The sequence below is a fragment of the Typopeltis vanoorti genome, chromosome 6 (assembly GCF_054136105.1).
Source record: "Typopeltis vanoorti isolate ZY-2024b chromosome 6, IOZ_Tvanoo_1.0, whole genome shotgun sequence".
Taxonomy (NCBI): Eukaryota; Metazoa; Arthropoda; class Arachnida; order Uropygi; family Thelyphonidae; genus Typopeltis; species Typopeltis vanoorti.
This window is the reverse complement of record NC_143554.1, coordinates 110,605,531-110,625,032: the sequence shown is the minus strand read 5'-3', so window position 1 is coordinate 110,625,032 and position 19,502 is coordinate 110,605,531. Positions and strand designations below refer to the sequence as shown.

The 19,502-nt window shown below is 34.4% G+C and overlaps 1 protein-coding gene across 1 annotated transcript in view; it reads left to right on the top strand.

Annotated features, from left to right (window-relative positions):
- Positions 1 to 19,502, top strand: part of LOC150105806 (periodic tryptophan protein 2 homolog) — a 203,313-nt gene that overhangs the window by 181,139 nt on the left and 2,672 nt on the right. Inside the window, exon 18 of the mRNA XM_090393595.1 lies at positions 9,786 to 10,011. Within this exon, the coding sequence (XP_090249721.1) occupies positions 9,786 to 10,011 (226 nt within the window). The remainder of the gene's footprint in view (positions 1 to 9,785; positions 10,012 to 19,502) is intronic.

The window sequence follows — 19,502 nt, the reverse complement described above, 5'->3', positions numbered from 1 at the left end:
TCGTGTTCTGCAGTAGATATCACAATCTGCTTCCCTCCTATTTTTCCACTGCTCATGGGATGTCAAAGAGAGTATCTTCTGTGCACAATTCACATCCTGTGCTTTGTGAGGTTTTACAACTGTTGTACTAATTAAAGGTCCTTAATTTTAATATTCAGCTATGCTGGATTACTGGTCATCAACCCCTGACATTGAAATGAACAGAAATGAGTGCAGACCAGAAGAATCACAAAAGCTAAGTCTAAGTATGAAAAGAAATTGGCTCTGCACAACCCACAAGCATTCTATTGATATTCTGCAAGTAAAAAAAAAAAAAAAAGAATGAATATGAAAGAATAACTCTTCTGAATGCAGATGGTGTGAGGATGACAGATACAGAAAAGGTTGTTCAACTAATTTGTGCTCATTTTGCTAAAAGCTATCAACCTGGTATATGCAACATTGAGTTCAATACTATCTCTTTGAAGAAACTCAGGTGTATGCAGAGGAGGTATTAGAGTGCACAAACTGAATAAGAATTCAGCAATAGGGACTGATCGGTTATCAGCATGGGTGCTAATTGCCCCCGTGCTGATATTGATCTGTATTTAAGTTTTGTAGATCTGGAAAAGGCATATGACAAGGTGCCAAGAGAGAATCTATTCAAAACGCTACAGCTATATGGTGTCAATGGGGCATTATATCAAGCAATACTTAGTCTTTATTTGAGTTGTAAGTCAGCAGTTAGAATTGAGAGAAGTGCAGGAAGGTGGTTTAATGTTAAATTTGATGTCAGACAAGGATGTACATTATCCCCTCAGTTATTCTTTATCTATATGGATCACATTATGAAGGAAAGTGGTATTAAACCTGATATCAAAATTGGAGATGTTAATGTCAGTTCTTTGCTTTATGCAGATGATGTTATACTTCTAAATAAATCCACTACAAGTCTGCAAGATTCCCTGACTAAATTGAATAACTGTTGTAATAGATATGGTATGAAGGTCAGCATTAAAAAGACAAAGACAATGAAAATAGGCAGAAACATTGAAAATATCAATACTGGCTTCCTAACCATACTAGCTTTGTTGACAAAGCCAGTATGGTAGGAAGTCAACTGAATAAATTTATATGGAATAAGATAGAAATTAACCAAATCGCTAAATTAGCTGTATACAAGACAGTGTTCAAATCAATTTTAACTTATGGATCTGAGAGTTGGGTTAGAAGTAAAACACTTGACCAAAGACTTGAGACTGCAGATATGAGAGTCCTGAGAAAGATTAGGGGCATGAACAGATGGCATCAATGGCAATATCATATTAAAAATGAGGATATTAGGAAAGAACTTGATGTTGTCAGCATCCAGGAATGCATTAGCAGAGCTAATCTCAGGTGGTATGGTCACTTAAACAGAATGGGAGAAGAAAGATTAGCAAAACAAGTGTTCTCTGCCAGGTTGGCAGGAAAAAAAATCCAGAGGAAGACCAAGATATACTTGGATTGATATAGTAAAAAGTGTCTTAGAAGACAGAAATATAAGATCTAATAATATTGGAGTCTTAACAGGTAACAGACTGATTTGGGGAAAAATTATAGATAGGAAGTTAGTAATGATGTAATTTTTTTTAATTTGCTTTTTGTATTTTACATAACAGGTTATTTACTAATTTATCTCTTTATTACTGTTTATTATTATCTTGAGTTTATTATTATCTGCTGCTACCTTTGGTTTGGTGCAGTATGACCTTTCTATACTTGCAGCAGCAAACTAATTGACGTGGATTGTCACAATTATTATATATATTACTGTAAATCTCACAAGTCAGTGCTCACACAATGTGGTTTCAAAACTGAACGTTACCTTCTTTTGAAGGGATCACATGCCTAGTTCAAAGAAGTAGTTTTAAATATGAATGCTTCTTTAGTGAGAGAGCTCAGATGCCCTGTTACATCATTCCAATTTAAATTAGAATGATGTCCAGAAAGAATTGCCAGCTCATAGTCATTTATTCACTACCCAATTAATACCTACTGATGAGCTACACCATGTAAAGGTGAGGATGGGTCAGAAGCCCCTAGTCCTGTCTCACATTCCTTAAAGGCAATATGGAAGTCTAATTCCTGTTATCTGGCTTTGACCTTCCCAAAGAAATCACTGCACATAAGATGGTAGAATACAAGAGGGCAAAAATCTGTAGATTGATTACATTATACTGATAGAGAATTCATGCCAGAAAAATTATTTATGTAAGACTTCTAACATCAGCAGATATAACGACATTTTCTTCTAGTTTAGATACGTGGCATTATTGAAGTAGCTAAACCTTTGCTACTATTTACACTAAAATGAATGGACATGTTCCCCAAGTGATTTACATTCATAACAGTTGTCTTGCGAATAAAATAAATTCTCTGAAATATCTGCAAATTGAATAAGTCTTCAATATAACCTTCCTTCCCTCCCCAAAAAATAAGATTATGTGAAGTATATGCTCCTTTTCTTTAAAAATAATTCAAGTCCTCTTTTTCAAGATAATTATATGAAATAATTTATATTTTTTCGATAATAAAAATGAAACTGATCATTATAAATTAAGAACTTATTTCAGCATAAATACTGTATCAGCCTGAAAAAAATGTCTGTATTTTTTTCTATGTTAGGATGTCTGCTAATCAACAATTGAAAATGAAACACGACATTCTTGATGTATCTCGCACTATACCTTGAGGCACTTTAGTGTCCTTTCTAGCTAAGCGTTTTCAATTTTCTTCCTCAATAGCACTGAGAGTAATCTAAGCCTTTACCTTTCCCTCCAGCTAAGAGGATTACTACAAGTATTTGTAAGACATAGATTACTTCAGAAATAGCAACCAGAAGCATAAGTAGAAGTAAAAATATTTAGATTATTTTAAGATAAAGAAACTAAAATAATACTAATGAACTTTTTTTTGTGTGTGGCATGCATATAAACAATTTTATGTGGTGAAAATATAGCATAGTATTTCTAAAATTTCAAATCATTTCAGCAGACAGTAGAACAGCTGGTTTTAGATTGCAAAGAAATAGTACAGAATTAGAAGCTTCAGGGTACAACAATATTATTGTCTTATTTCTTTTGTCAAAATGGTAAAATGAAGTAATAGATTTTGAATACTGCCTGGAAATGTTTTCGAAACTGAAGAAATTTAGACTGGTAGAGTGGTTCATCATCATCATCAAATTCCTGCCATGTACCCTCAAGGGGTGTACAGGATATGACAGTACTACATGAAAAAAATTACATCATTACTAACTTCCTATCTACAATTTTCCTCCAAATCAGTCTGTTACTTGTCAAGACTCCAACATTATCAGATCTTATATTTCTCTCGTCTAAGGCACATTGTACTGTATCAATCCACCTATATCTTGGTCTTCCTCTGGGTCGTTTTCCTGTCAACCTGGCAGAGAACACTTCTTTTGCTAATCTTTCTTCGCCCATTCTGTTTAAGTGACCATACCACCTGAGATTAGCTCTGCTAACGCATTCCTGGATGCTGACAATGTCAAGTTCTTTCCTAATATCCTCGTTTTTAATATGATATTGCCATTGATGCCATCTGTTCATGCCTCTAATCTTTCTCAGGACTCTCATATCTGCAGTCTCTAGTCTTTGGTCAAGTGTTTTACTTCTGACCCAGCTCTCAGATCCATAAGTTAAAACTGGTTTGAACACTGTCTTGTATACAGCTAATTTAGTGTTCCGACTAATTTCTCTCTTATTCCAAATGAATTTATTCAGTTGACTTCCTAACATACCAGCTTTGCTGATTCTGTTGTCTATTTCTATATTTAATTTACCATCTTCAGTAAAAATCATGCCTAAGTGGCTGAAATGTTTCGCTTGTTCCACAGGTTCTCCATTCACAACACAGTTGACATTTTCAATGATTCTGCCTATTTTCATTGTCTTTGTCTTTTTATTGCTGACCTTCATACCATATCTATTACAACAGCTATTCAATTTAGTCAGAGAATCTTGCAGACTTGTAGCGGATTTATTTAGAAGTATAACATCATCCGCATAAAGCAAAGAGCTGACATTAACATCTCCAATTTTGATATCATGTTTAATACCACTTTCCTTCATAATGTGATCCATATAGATAATGAATAACAGAGGGGATAATGTACATCCTTGTCTCACACCAGATTTAACATTAAACCATCTTCCTGTATTTCCTTCAATTCTAAATGCTGACTTACACTCAAATAAAGACTAAGTATTGCTTGATATAATGCCCCATTGACACCATATAACTGTAACGTATTGAATAGCTTCTCTCTTGGCACCTTGTCATATGCCTTTTCTAAATCGACGAAACTTAAATACAGATCTCTGTTATATTCCCATGTTTTCTCGACTATTTGTCGTAAAGTGAAGATCTGATCCTGACAGCCTCTATTTGGCCTGAATCCAGCTTGTTCTTCACCAAGCTTTTCTTCCACAATTCTTCTCAACCATTTCTCATGTATACTTGCATAGATCTTCCCAGGAACACTCAGTAGGGAAATACCTCTGTAATTCTCACATTCAGTTTTATTTCCCTTTTTATATATGGGTACTATGAGAGCTCTACTCCAATCATCGGGAATTCGTCTCTCTGTCCAGGCTTTCTGAACTATGCAGTGCAGCCACTGTAAGACTTTTATACCACCATACTTCAGCATTTCTGGTCGAATATCATCTACTCCTGCTGCCTTTCCACATTTCAAGCCTTTGATGGCTTTTTCTACTTCAAGTATGGATATGTATTCCTGACTGCATGCCTGGTCAATGTTTTTTACCACTGTGCTGTCATCACTGCTTGTTTCATTTAACAGTTTTTCAAAATAATTACTCCATACTTCAAGGATATCTTTTTCTCCAGTTTTCATGTCACCTTTATCATCTCTAACTCCTTTTACAGCACTCTTTCCTCCATTTTTAAGCTTCTTCAACAACCTCCAGAATATTTTGCCACCTTCTTGATATTTATTTTCTATATTCTTGCCATAGTCCTCCCATGACTTTTCTTTAGCTAGTTTTACACAGTGTTTAGCATTCTTGCATTTGTCTCTGTTTTCTCTAAGAGCACAAGCTGACTTATTTGACAGGAACTTTTGATATGCTTTCTTCTTTTCCTTCACTACATCTTTAACTTCCTGTGTCCATCATGGAGTTCTGAGTTTTCTATCCTTGCAGACAATCTCACCACATGCCTCACTATCTGAATCAAGCAGGGTTTTCTTCAAGGCTTCCACTGAATCTCCAAGGTTTGATTTCTGTTCTCAAACTCTTTCATTTTTTTTTCAATAATCTTTGTGTATTTTAGTCTACAGTTCACATCTGAGAGCTGCTCAACTTTTATTCGCTTTAAAACTTTCTTACATGTTATTCTTTTCAATATGAAATTCAATTTTATCCTGCTCAAGACTAAATAGTGATCGCCTCCAATTTCAAATCCTCTGTACACTCTGGTGTCCTGCACCAGGGAGAAAACATCGCTATCAATAATAACATAGTCAATGAGACTTTTCTTATTCCTTGCCTCTTCTCTCCATGTGAATTTGTGCACATTTTTATGTTGGAACATGGTTGTTAGTAATAACCAGTCCATGTCCTGAGCAGGAATCCAACAGGTATTTGCCATTATTATTAGCTTTGCTCTTTTCTTCAAATTTTCCCAAAATATTTTTGTATGTATGACAAGCATTTCATACTCTGCTATTTAGATCCCCAACAAGGACCAACTTTTCCTTTTTCATTGTGTCAGTTGCTTTTTCTAAAGCATCAAAAAATTCCTCCACTTGTGGTTATGTAATTGAATTCCAGGAGAGGATAAGGATGGGGGGGGGCGGTAAGCATTAGCAAATCTTCAAAATGAGCATGAATTTTGAATTATTCTGTATATGATAGCCTTCATATTATATTTTCAACATATCTACGGTGGTAACGCACTGGATATTATAGAAATGTGCATCCTACAAAAAAAAAAAAATGTACATCATTGGATATAAATTTTCGATACTAAAAAGATTCACAATCAGAAATTGAGTTATGCAGTATAACATCGTTTGTTGTTCATAAAACAAAAAAAAAAAAATTTGTTTCTAGAACTGAAATGTGATAATCCATACGGTATTTTGCTAGGAAAGAAAGCAAACAGTCATATTTATTTCAATAAATACTATTTAAAAATATAAATATGTGACATAATATGTTCAATGCAAACATCTGAAAATTCGCGAAAAAAGTTGTTTCTATATTGGAACAACCAGTGCAACTGTTCCATTGCAGTGATTTGAAGAATAAATTTATAATACAGAAAAATTTGCTACTACTAAATAGATTCATTGCAAAGGCTGATCGATGGTCATTTCAAGATTGATTATTTTCGCACATGTGAAATTCGTTTCAATTTTTGGGAAGAAACACAATAAATCATTTTAGAGGCAAAAAAGTCAAATATTTTAGGACAGTAAAGAAAATTCCAAGTAAAACAGTGTATGTAAAGACAGGTGACACAAACTGTTAGTCAGGCATTAACAGTTAATCCACGAATGGCTTTAAATAGCCGTAAAGGGATTAACGGCGGAGGGAAGTAATGGCATGATGAAAGGTACAATGCCGATGAAGTTTTGATCCAATCAGAATGCAATGGTGGGCTGGATTTTTCATCCACCTCAGCCGGTAGGGAGGTTAATACACTGCAGCAAATTTAATGAAAGATTGTTCATGGAATTCCATAATATCTGAAACACATTCACTATATGTTGCATGGCAACATATGGTTTTGTTCGAGTCTATACAGCAGTTTCTGTTGGGGGGAAGATGTGATTCATTAGTTAGTGCCATTTTTATCCCAGTTGTCTCTAATTGCACTATTTGTTGAGAAATGTATTGATTCCATGCGTTAGTGATGCATAGCCGAAAATTGTCACGTACCCCTGAAGACCTTTCGCGTACCCCCGGGGGTACGCGAAAGGTCTTCAGGGTTATATCTCGTGAAAGCTAAAGAAACAGTCTTTTCAAACATGAACAATCTTTCATATGGTCTGCAAGCCCAGAGTGGCTGTACTGGTGAAACCACTCTCCCCAACTTCTTTATGGAGACTTTTGAAGAGAAAGTCTTAAACTAGGCCCCACAAAAACCCACTGTTTGACTTCGCCACATTTATGATATGTTTGCTATTTGGCCATATGGCTCAGATACATTCCACTCCTTCTTAACACACTTAAACAACCAATGAACAGAATCCAGTTCACCTTGGAAAAAGAGGAAAACAACAGTCTCCCTTTCCTAGACACTCTAATCACTCGCCTGATGGATCCTTGGTTTTCTCTGTTTACAGAAAACCCACCCATACAGGCAGATACATTCTACAGCAATCCCCCCCCCCAAAAAAAAAATTATTAGAAAATTTATTTTCACAACAATATGGGGTTATAAAAACACTATATAACAGAGCAAAATTAATCTGTTCAGATGACAATGCCTAAACACTGAACTAAACCACATCCTTGAGTGCATGAGATTGCCCCAAATTTGGGAAGCTTACATCTTGAGAAATTCAGTCCAACAGCCAAGACAACCCAATATAGCCCACTAGGGGTCACCTTTAGGACCATAGGAACAACAGTAGTTTTCTCTCTTCTGCCTCATTTGCTTTTTGTAGTTCCTGTGTGTCATAGTTGTATGTTCCCATGAAGATGGCAATATGACATTGCCAAAATATAGGAGGTATTTATTAAAGTTTCTTTTAATTAATATTCCTGTATACTTTGTAAATTCCTTAAATAATTTAATCTATTAAATTATGAGTGTCTGTATTTGCATTTAACACTTCAAATTTTTCATGTAATTCTCTTTCATGTAGTGTGATTACAAACCTTTTCGTTGGATAACGTTGCTTTAATTAATATTGATAACGTTGCTTTAATTTAATAATGATACAGCTGCCGTGAGTTCCCTTTACAGGAATGTATTATTTATATAACATCATCTCATTCTTCCCAAATTTTATCTGGGCTCTGGAACTGGCATAGCTGACGAATCAGGCCTATGACTGGGTCAGTATTCCTGACTGTAATCCATGTGGGTTCACTGGACTAGTTTGCCTGTTTGCAGGATGAAAAACCCCAGATAAGCTGGCAGAAAAACCCTGCTGTCTATGCCCAAGACCAGCTAACTTGGCTATGGCTGAGGAAGATCCTTAAGCTCCTCACATTGTCATCGACCCCAGGACACCTTTCCACAAGCATATGGTTCCGAAGTGCAAAGCCACTAGGCTAACCACACGGACAACCTTTCTTTTGTAATACCTCATAAAAGTGAATCTAGTAGTCCAGTAGATTTGCTTTTAGTGAATCTACTATGGAGAATGTTATTTATTCAGTTTCAATTCAAGCTGAAAACCAGAAGCATGTATATCTGGTTTACAGAAGCTCTATGCAGTTGTCATTTCTATGAAGAAATTAAGGACCAGTTTTACCTTATCCCATTTTAAACTGTAATACAGTTGTCTTAATTGGTACAACTTTTCTTTACTCCAGCATGTAGACAGTTATGCTGAGTTACCCATTAAAATGTAACTTTAAGTGATGTATAATCATGCATCATTGGTATAATTCAGTCTCCTTTTGAGAGTTATTTTCAAGTTAAATCTTATAATAAATAGGTCAGTTTATGCAACATACATCTCAAAGCACAGTTCAATGATGACATTAAATCTTAATGTTCACATATGATTCTTCAAAATTCATCTTATCAACTTCTACTCTTTCAGCACCCGTTTGTTTCAGTTTCGTTTGCTTTATTTTCTAATTTGTCTTGTTTACCACTATCTTACATTTCTCCAGTCATGTAGAAGGAAATTAATGAAGAAATGCTAAGCTTACTAAAGGCTATGTAGTTTATAGTGAAAGATATTATAATATCTGAATTTTTCTTTACTGGCATTAGAGCATAAAAACCCAGTGTTCTATGTTTTTGTTTGTTTATCTGTTTGTATTCATCATGTAAGTCAATATTTTATTGAATATGAGATATGCAACATAATGCAGTGATATGTATTAACCTAAACTATGATCATTCAGCTACAATACACAGATAAGTCAGGAATGCTTAATATTAAACATGAGATTTTTTTCTATCATCTTCAAGATCTACATGTTCACGTCAGGCATGATTCAAATTGTATTGTTCGGTACTTGCTCATGGAGTAGGATGACACAAATCACCTTCTACTTCCAGTTTGTCATATGTTGGACATGCAATGATTTGTTGTTATGTGTGCTTTCAAAGAAACAACAAGTTACATTAGAAGGGAATTGCTTTTCAGCTCTATAATCACTGATAATTAAGAGAAATTCTATAATTGTTTGTATTTTTAAATTTCTAAAGGTATAGGTATACTATAAAGACAAATATTAGTTTTACACCAAAATTCTACCATAAAACTTGAAATTGGCTTGCCATATATATATATATATATATATATATATATATATATATATATATATATATATATATATATTGCTGAATGTGTAAAAATGTGCCTGCCTACCCAAAGTGGAAGGGACATGTTACAGTCAAGCGAGCTCCTGCCAGGTGTGAGACACGTGCAAAACATAGCCTGACATGAACATGCTAAAGCATCCTATTTTTCCATCACCTTCACTACCTTGGTAAAGTAGCATATTCTGTCTTATGTATAATTTAGAGAAGAAAGAACATATTACATTATTTATTTATATTTATTTTTAATTTTTTTTTAGTGGAGCTTCTGTCCACTCTCTTACCTCAGCTTTATGTGGAGAAACTGCTTGGATTTCTAGGTTCACAGCTAGAAAAAACTCGCCATATAGAATTCTACCTTACATGGATCCAGCACTTGTTTACTAACCATGGACCTAAGTTAAAGGACAGGTCATCAGTAGTAATGCCAACACTAATAACTCTACAAAAAAATCTCACTCGACATTATGAGGCCTTAGGAAAAATGTAAGTTGTGAAACAATCAAATTTCATTTTAATAGGGAATTTTTAAATGATGTGCATAAATGTAACATTTACAAGTAAGTTGCCAAACTTTTTCCAAACATAATATGCTACATTCATTAGAGATTCTTTAAATAAAAAAAATAAAAGATATTTCAAATTAGAACAGCAGAGGTGTTATATCAGAACAGCATGACACATCAGTAGGATTATATTGCTCAAAATTATAAACTTTTACCTCATTCATGAGTATACAAGAAGTTTGAATTTCTGGCACTCAAAGTGAGGCATACACTGTCTTTGGCCTAATTCATCATTTCAGCTCATTCCAAAAGTTGTCTGTGGGACAGCCAAGCCAGGCTGTGCCAGTTTGGAAACTAGCCATTTCAAAATCCTAGCTGATAATCCTGAAAACTAAGGTATCAGCTCCATAGAAATACCTAAGTGTCAGTATTTGTTCAGAATGTCAGTTAAAATACCATGAAGTCTTGTTCCATGGTACCTTCTCATAACACTGAACTCTTACTCTAACCTGAATATTGTACTAAAATTGGTGGTCCACAGGATCACCAATTTTAGTACAATTGGTGATCCTGTGGTGAATTGGTGAATTTTTGACTAATGCTTTTCAAGTGAAGGCAAATTAGCCATAGAGAGGTGGCATTTTCTTCCCAAAACTCAGGCTTGTCATTCTACAAAGCAGACATACCTGCTAGAGAACATGTGCAATAAATAAACATAATACACTTGCCTCACATCGTCTTTGCTTCAGTCATAATTCTAAACCAGCCCATAGGATTTACTTCAGTTGTTCCAGAGTTCAACAGCAGTAGGTAATAGGTAATGACATCCATGCATGTCTGACATTTTTTAAACAGTTTACAGTAGCACACAAACAATTGACAAATCACTGATGTGGTAAATAGAAATCAAGCTTTTTGAAACTACATAATCTTCTTACAGTAGCCCAGTCTTTTTTTTTCCCCTACATGCTTGATATTCATTATTATTCCTTTGTAAACATTTGCATGTGTCCAGCTGACACAGTTTCATACTTCAACTTTTTGAGAATATATAGCAGATAACAGATTTATTGGCAGACTAACTTTAATTAAAACAGAAAACTCGGCTGATAAACAAAAGTTCATGGTAAAAAACAACAACAACTAATCTCTTGAAGAGTAAAGTTAACCAACAAACAATATTTGTCAGCAGAAAAAATAGTGATTAATTTTTCATTACATGCCCTTTCCCAAACAGAGCAGAGTATATTAGTCAAAGGATTCAACTTTGCAATATCCCCCAAACACGTTCTCAAAGTGTATATTATGCCAAATATTGAAAAAATCCTATACCAAATTCCAAGAGATTTAGCTGACATCATTTGTATAACAGCAGTTCTACTTTATTCAATACCACTGCTGAATAACAGTGCATTGAAAGACCATAGAAGAAATTAAAACATTCTAATGTTAAAAATTAACAAAGGATATGCTGTAATTTTTGATTTGAATGATTATAAACAAGATGAATGAATGAACTTCTTAATGATGTCAACAGTTACAGACAGATAATAATCCAACTTGGTGTATTCATAATAAGACCAATGATATAATAAGAGATCTCTGTAACAAGCCTAAAGAAAACAAAGAAATAAAATTATATTAAAACATCTGGTTATTCCATATGTGCATGCACACATGCGCACACCTAAAATTCACAGGGAAGACTTTCCACTTAGACTTATAGTGAGATGTCAACTATTTTCCAACATGTTATCTTTGTAAATATCTGTCCACTCTACTAACTCTACATGTAGGAAAAAAACATCATTGTATATAAAAAAACTCCAATGATTTCATCAACAAAATTAAAAAAAAAAAAAAAGGGAAGAGACAAACGTGGAAGACATCATTCCACCTTATGCTGTTAAACTTTTCAAACACTGTCTAGAGAGCAGTTTCTTCAAATTTCGGGACCTCTACTTTGGACAGCTTGAATAGCATGAGCTTAGCAATTTCTCCATACTTAGTTAATTTATATGTGGAAAGATTTGAAAACCATTGAGAGATAAACCAAGATTATGCTTAAGATATGTAGATGATGTTTTCATCATTTGGCCAAGCTCAGAAGAAACTCTGCATAATAACTTCATTGACTTCCATAACAGTTTAAACCAAAAAATCCAGTTCACATCACAAGTAGAAAAGGATATCTATTTTCTTCCTAGATATTCTCAACTGAAATGAGAATATCTAGGAAGAAAATAGATATAGCAGTCTTACTTTTGAAGAAAGAAGTTTAATACGCAGGCCAGTATCTACATGCTAGTTCCCACCACCTGACAATGAGGAGAGAGGCATCATCAAAACCCTCATGGAAAGAGCTGTTATTATATCCAGGGATGATTATAAAAAATGTAACTTATATTAAGGACATTCTCCTTAAAAATAGTTAGAAAACATCAAACTATCAACAGCATCTTAAATGAACCATCTCATACTTCAAGACAACAACCAAATGACTACAAAGGTGTCATTTTCTTTCATTGCATGAAAAACGTTATAGACAAAATAGCAAAAATCCTGAAATAATATAACTTAAAAGTTGCCTTCCAACCATTACAAAAGTATCCATGATGTTAACATCGTCAAAACAACCTCATCCACCTATGGAGAGATCAGGATATAAAAATCTCTTGTAATTGCAGCATTTTTCATGATCAAATGGATTGTTTGGAGAAATCCGTCAAAAAAGAACATATCAGAGATGTGGAGAAAAAAAACAAGCACATAAATCTAAACTATCTTTTAACAAAACCAGTGAAATCTATAAAGTCAATTGGCAACTCACTAAAATTCAGTACATAGAATTTAACAATTATGTATGTAAATTTAAGGAGGCAAGCGAGATGATAAAATATCTGAACTGATGCAATAAAAACCAATGTCTGATATTGATTATAACATATTAATGGGATGCTTAAGGATCAAAGATACCTCCACATAGCCTTCAAAGGAATGCAGAGAATGACCAGGGCTTTTGACGTAATGTCCATCCAATCCTCACTTTCGTGTGGTGTACCCTGTTAGATATCTACCTGAATACTGAATGAATAAAGAGGGACTGACAATTTGGGATATAGCCAACCAAATTGTATTGTTATTGGCTTAAACCACTATGTAAAATGATGGTACAACATGACAGAATTTCATGCCTGCTAGGGCATTGCCCAGTTAAACAAGGCCACTGTTGTTTTCACCAGGGAACCAGGGCGAACAGCAAAAAGTCAGCTACTGGAAAAAATCCTGAAACACATCCCAACTTAAAACCACAAGAGTTCAAGATCGGTACTAAGAAGCCTGAATGGGCAAAGAAGTGGAACTAGTAGAATTGGATAAATATCAGATCGACATAATAGAGGTGACTGAAACAAAAAAAAAAAAAAAAGACAAAAACTAGTGAGATCTTTCTAAGCAAGAAATACAAAATGTTATATTCAGACAATAACAGAGAAAAGAAGGAGCAGCTATAGTATCATCATCATCATATTCTTGCCATGTACCCTCAAGGGGGGGGGGGACAGGATATAGTACTACATGAAAAATTTACATCATTACTAACTTCCTATCTACAATTTTCCTTGAAATCAGTCTGTTACTTGTCAAGTTATCAGATCTTATATTTCTATCGTGTAAGGCACTTTGTACCATATCAATCCACCTATATCTTGGTCTTCCTCTGGGTCGTTTTCCTGTCAACCTCGCAGAGAACACTTGTTTTGTCAATCTTTCCTCGCCCATTCTTTTTAATATAGTATTAGCAGCTATAGTATTCAATACTAAATACAAGGATAATTTTCTTGAATGGTAGGCAATATGAAGTAGAGCAATGTGGGCAAATATCAGAATAGGTAACTGGACAATGAGATTATTTGTGCAGTAGAAGTGGAGGAATTTTTGAGACTTTAGAGAAAGAATCTGAAACAATGAAAAAGGAAAAGTTGATGATTGTTGGAGACCTAAATATCAGAGTAGGAAATGATTATCAGATATATAGAAATATTTTGGGAAAATTTGGAGAAAAGAGCAAAGCTAATAATAATGGCAAATACCTGTTGGATTTCTGCTGAGAGCATGGACTGGTTATTACTAACAACCATGTTCCAACATAAAAATGTGCATAAATTCACATGGAGAAAAGAGGCAAGGAATAAGAAAAGTCTCATTGACTATTTCATTGTTGATAGTGATGTTTTCTCCCAGGTGCAGGACACTAGAGTGTCCAGAGGATTTGAAATTGGAAGTGATCACCATTTTTAGTCTTGAGGAAGATAAAAATGAATTTCATATAGGAAAGAAGAACATGTAAGAAAGTTTTAAAGTGAATAAAAGTTAAACAGCTCTCAGATGTGAACTGTAGACTAAAATATACAAACATTATTCAAGAAAAAATGAAAGAGTTTGAGAACAGGAACCAGACCTTGGAGATTCAGTGGCAAGCCTGTAAGAAAACATTGATTGATTCAGCCAGAGAAACATGTAGTGAGGTTGTCTGCAAGAATAGAAAAATCAGAACTTCATGGTGGACACAGGAAGTTAAACAGGCAGTGAAGGAGAAGAAGAAAGCATATCAAAAGTTCCTGGCAAGTAAGTCAGCTTGTGCTTTTAGAGAATACAGACACAAATGTAAGAAAGTTGTGTGTTAAACTAGCTAAACAAGTCATGGGAAGATTTAGTTAAGAACATAGAAAATAAATATCAGGAAGGTGATGACAAAATATTCTGGAGGCTGTTGTAAAAGCTCAGAAATGGAGGAAAGAATGCTGTTAAATGAATTAGAGATGACAAAGGTGACATGAAAACTGGAGAAATAGATATCCTTGATGTATGAACTAATTACTTCGAAAAATTGCTAAATGAAACAAGTGGTGACAGCACAGTGGTAAAAAACACTCAATAGGCATGCAATTAGGAATAGATATCCATACTTTAAGTAGAAAAAGCCAACCAAAGCCTGAAATGTGGAAAGTCAGTAAGAGTAGATGATATTCAACCAGAAATGCTCAAGTATGGAGATATAAAAGTTTTTCAGTGGCTGCACTGCATAGTTCAGAAAGACTGGACAGAGGGACGAATTCCAGATGATTGGAGTAGAGCTCTCATAGTACCCATATATATAAAGGGAAATAATACTGAATGTGAGAAATACAGAGGTCTTACCCTACTGAGTGTTCCTTGTAAGATTTATGCAAGTGTACTTGAAAAAACGGTTGAGAGGATTGCGGAAGAGAAACTTGGTGAAAAACAAGCTGGATTCAGGCCAGATAGAGACTGTAAGGATCAGATTTTCAGTTTACAAATAGTTTAGAAAACATGGGAATATAACAAAGATCTGTATTAAAGTTGTGTAGACCTGCAAAAGGCATAGGACAAGGTGCTAAGAGAAAAGCTGTTCAAAATGCTACAGTTATATGGTGTTAGTGGGACATTATATCAAGCAGTGCTTAGTCTTTGAGTTGTCAGTCAGCAGTTGGAATTGAACAAAGTACAGGAAGACCGTTTAATGTTGAATTTGGTGTCAGACAGGGATGTACATTATCCCCTCTGTTATTCATTATATATATCTATATGCATCACATTATGAATGAAAGCAGTATCAAACCTGATATCAAAATTGGAGATATTAATCTCAGCTCTTTACTTTATGCAGATGATGTTATAAAAATAAATAAATCCAGTACACATTTGCAAGATTCCCTGACCAAACTGAATAAATGTTGTAATAAATTTGGTATGAAAATCAGCAATAACAAGAGAAAGATAATGAAAATAGGCAGAAACATTGAAAATAACAGCTGCATCACGAATGGAGAACATATAGAACAAGTAAAACATTTCAGCTACTTCACAATTTTTAGTTAAGATGGTAAATTAAATATGGAAATAGACAACAGAATCAACAAAGCTGGTATGGTATGAAGTCAGCTGAATACATTTATATGGAATAAGAGAGAAATTTGTCAAAATACTAAATTAGCTGTATACAAGACAATTTTCAAACCAATTTTAGCTTACGGATCTGAGAGCTGGATTAGAAATAAAACACTTGACTAAAGACTAGAGACAACAGATATGAGAGTCCTGAGAAAGATTAGAAGCATGAACAGATGGCATCAATGGCAATATCATATTAAAAATGATGATATTAGGAAAGAATGTGGTAAGATATTCTGGAGGTTGTTGAAGAAGCTTAAAAATGGAGGAAAGAGTGCTGTAAAAGGAGTTAGAGATGATAAAGGCGACATGAAAACAGGAGAAAAAGATATCCTTGAAGTATGGAGTAATTACTTTGAAAAACTGCTAAATGAAACAAGCAGTGATGACAGCACAGTGGTAAAAAACACTGACCAGGCATGCAGTCAGGAATACATATCCATACTTGAAGTAGAAAAAGCCATCAAAGGCTTGAAATGTGGAAAGGCAGCAGGAGTAGATGATATTCAACCAGAAATGCTCAAGTATGGAGGTATAAAAGTTTTTCAGTGGCTGCACTGCATAGTTCAGAAGGCATGGACAGAGGGACGAATTCCCGATGATTGAAGTAGAGCTCTCATAGTACCCATATATAAAAAGGGAAATAAAACTGAATGTGAGAATTACAGAGGTATTTCCCTACTAAGTGTTCCTGGTAAGATTTATGCATATACTTGAGAAACGGTTGAGAAGAATTGTGGAAGAAAAGCTTGGTGAAGAACAAGCTGGATTCTTCCACAATTCTTCTCAACTGTTTCTCAAGTATATTTGCAGAGATCTTGCCAGGAACACTCAGTATGGAAATACCTCTGTAATTCTCACATTCGGTTTCATTTCTTTTTTTATATATGGGTACTATTAGAGCTCTACTCCAATCATCAGGAATTTGTCTCTCTGTCCAGGCTTTCTGAACTATACAGTACTGCCACTGTAAAAATTTTGTACCACCATACTACAGCATTTCTGGTCGAACACCATCTACTCCTGTTGCCTTTCCACATTTTAAGCCTTTGATGGCTTTTTCTACTTCAAGTATGGATATGTATTCCTGACAGTATGCCTGTTGAGTGTTTTTTACCACTGTGCTATCACTGCTTGTTTCATTTAGCAATTTTTCGAAGTAATTACTCAATACTTCAAGGATATCTTTTTCTCCTGTTTTCATGTAACCTTTATCATCTCTAACTCCTTTTACAGCACTCTTTCCTCCATTTCTAAGCTTCTTCAACAACCTCCAGAATATCTCAAAAGTTCCTGGCAAATAAGCTGACTTATTTACCAGGAACTTTTGATATGCTTTCTTCTTTTCCCTTCACTGTCTTTTTAACTTCCCATGTCCACCATGGAGTTTTGATTTTTCTATCCTTGCAGACAACCTCACCACATGCCTCTCTCTCGAAAACAACGGGAGTCTTGTTTAACCGGGTAATGCCCCAGCCATCATGAAATTTTGTCTTGTTGTACCATCATTTTGTATTTTGGTTTAACCAATAAGAATACAATTTGGTCGGCTAAATCCCAAATTGCCAGCCCATCCTCGTTCGTTCAGTATCCAAGTAGATAACAACAGGGTGCACCACGAGAAGGTGAGGATTGGACATTAGGTCAGAATCCGTGGTCGGTTTTCCGCATTCCTTTAAAGGCTATGTGGAGGTTTCCTCTCAGTTATACAACTTTGATCCTTAAACTCTAATATTAAAAAAAGTTGATTAACACTAATTTCGTGGTAAAACCTTTTGAAAATAAAAAACATTTTGTATCTTAACCACCTTACCAGCCATTATGGATCAAATACACATCCTCATACGCTTCGTATCCATCATATATTTTAATGTAATATCAATGGTATTACAATTTTAATATGCACTTCACAACTTCACATCTATGATAACCTTGACGTCTTGGCTGGTAGCATGGTTTATTAGCAAAGTTTTCAGTCTGCTGTTTCCAAATGAAAAATCAGGAAGATAAAGCAGTCATTTTAGGGATTTAATTCTTAATTAATTTACAGGTTAGACAGCATTGTTCTCAGTGCATCAGTTTTATAAAATGTCTTGTTTTTAGAATTCTGAGTTATTACTAAGGTCTTGTTTGAATATCCAGGACTGTATCATGCTTCCACATTGAAAAATATATGTTATAAGCAATGTTCCCTGTAAGATGTGCGCATGCACACGTTTTACAACTAGCACACAAAGCAAAAAATATGCACACACTAGATTTTCAAGATAAAATTAAAATTTATTAATTAAAGATGTTCCACCTAAACATTAACCTATAAATTCTTTAAAAAATACAGTAACCTGGCAACGCTCAAGCCTATAACCTCGCATTTTTTAATACATTCTCAAAGTTGCACAAAACTAATAAATTATTAACTGAGGCTAGTGATTTGATGCCAAAGTGAAAGAGATGTAGCTTAAATGTGTAATTTTTAAGTAGCATATAGAATGGCGCACGGTTTGTTTACATCTCAGGCCTGACTCGTGGAAAATTCCCAAATGTGATTGGCTGATCAAATTAGTTCAAGATCATGACGAATTAAAACAATGGTTTCATAATTTTAATAAAAATAATTAAATACTTTTAAAAACTTAAATTAGAGTACAATTAAAAATATTTTAGCATTTCAAAATTCTTTAATTTTTAAAAGGAATTTTAAAATAGTAGACTGAATAATAACATTCGTGTACATGCATTGAGATACAACCAAGTTAATTAAATCTAGCCTCTAGGCATATCTCTTAGCTCTTGTGTTGCCCTCGGCAATTTTTAGTGTTGGTTCAGCTTTTGCTTTGCCAAGTTATTCAGTGAATAGTGTACATTTGTAAATTTAAAAAAACAATAAAAAAACATTCTTCAAATAACAAAATTGCAAATAAACTGATGCACCATGTCAAATTCAAAGGATGCAAAAGGTGTTAAGTGAAAACGAACTGCTAGCTGCTTTAAAAGTGAATGGCTGGATGAAATAGTGAAAATTGCTACACCAAAAGCTCATGAGTTGATAAACATTCAGCTGCGTGAAATATTTATGTATGATGCTACAATTGGTGTTGTTTGTATTTATTGTTGTGATGCAAAGGTTGCTGGGGATTTTGCTAATGGGAAGAAGTTTGATGTCACTTGGAAGTTGAACTTTTTGAAATGCCATTTGACAAGTAAAATACATCTGGATGGTGTACACAAACTTAGGCAACAAAATTGTTCATTGCCAGCTACAGAAGTACTGCGTATGCTATGTGAAAGTTCAGATGACCGAGAGAGAAAACGATCAAACCCAGAGCAGATTAAAGTTCTTTTTGACAGTGTCTTATTAGTTGTTAAGATGAATAACTCTTTACTTTCAGTTCAACATATTAATGAACATATGGAAAAGTATTTTCAACTCCCAGACAGCTGGCGAAGCAAAAATTATGCATTTGAATTGCTGGAAACATTCAATTTAATTGTTGAAAA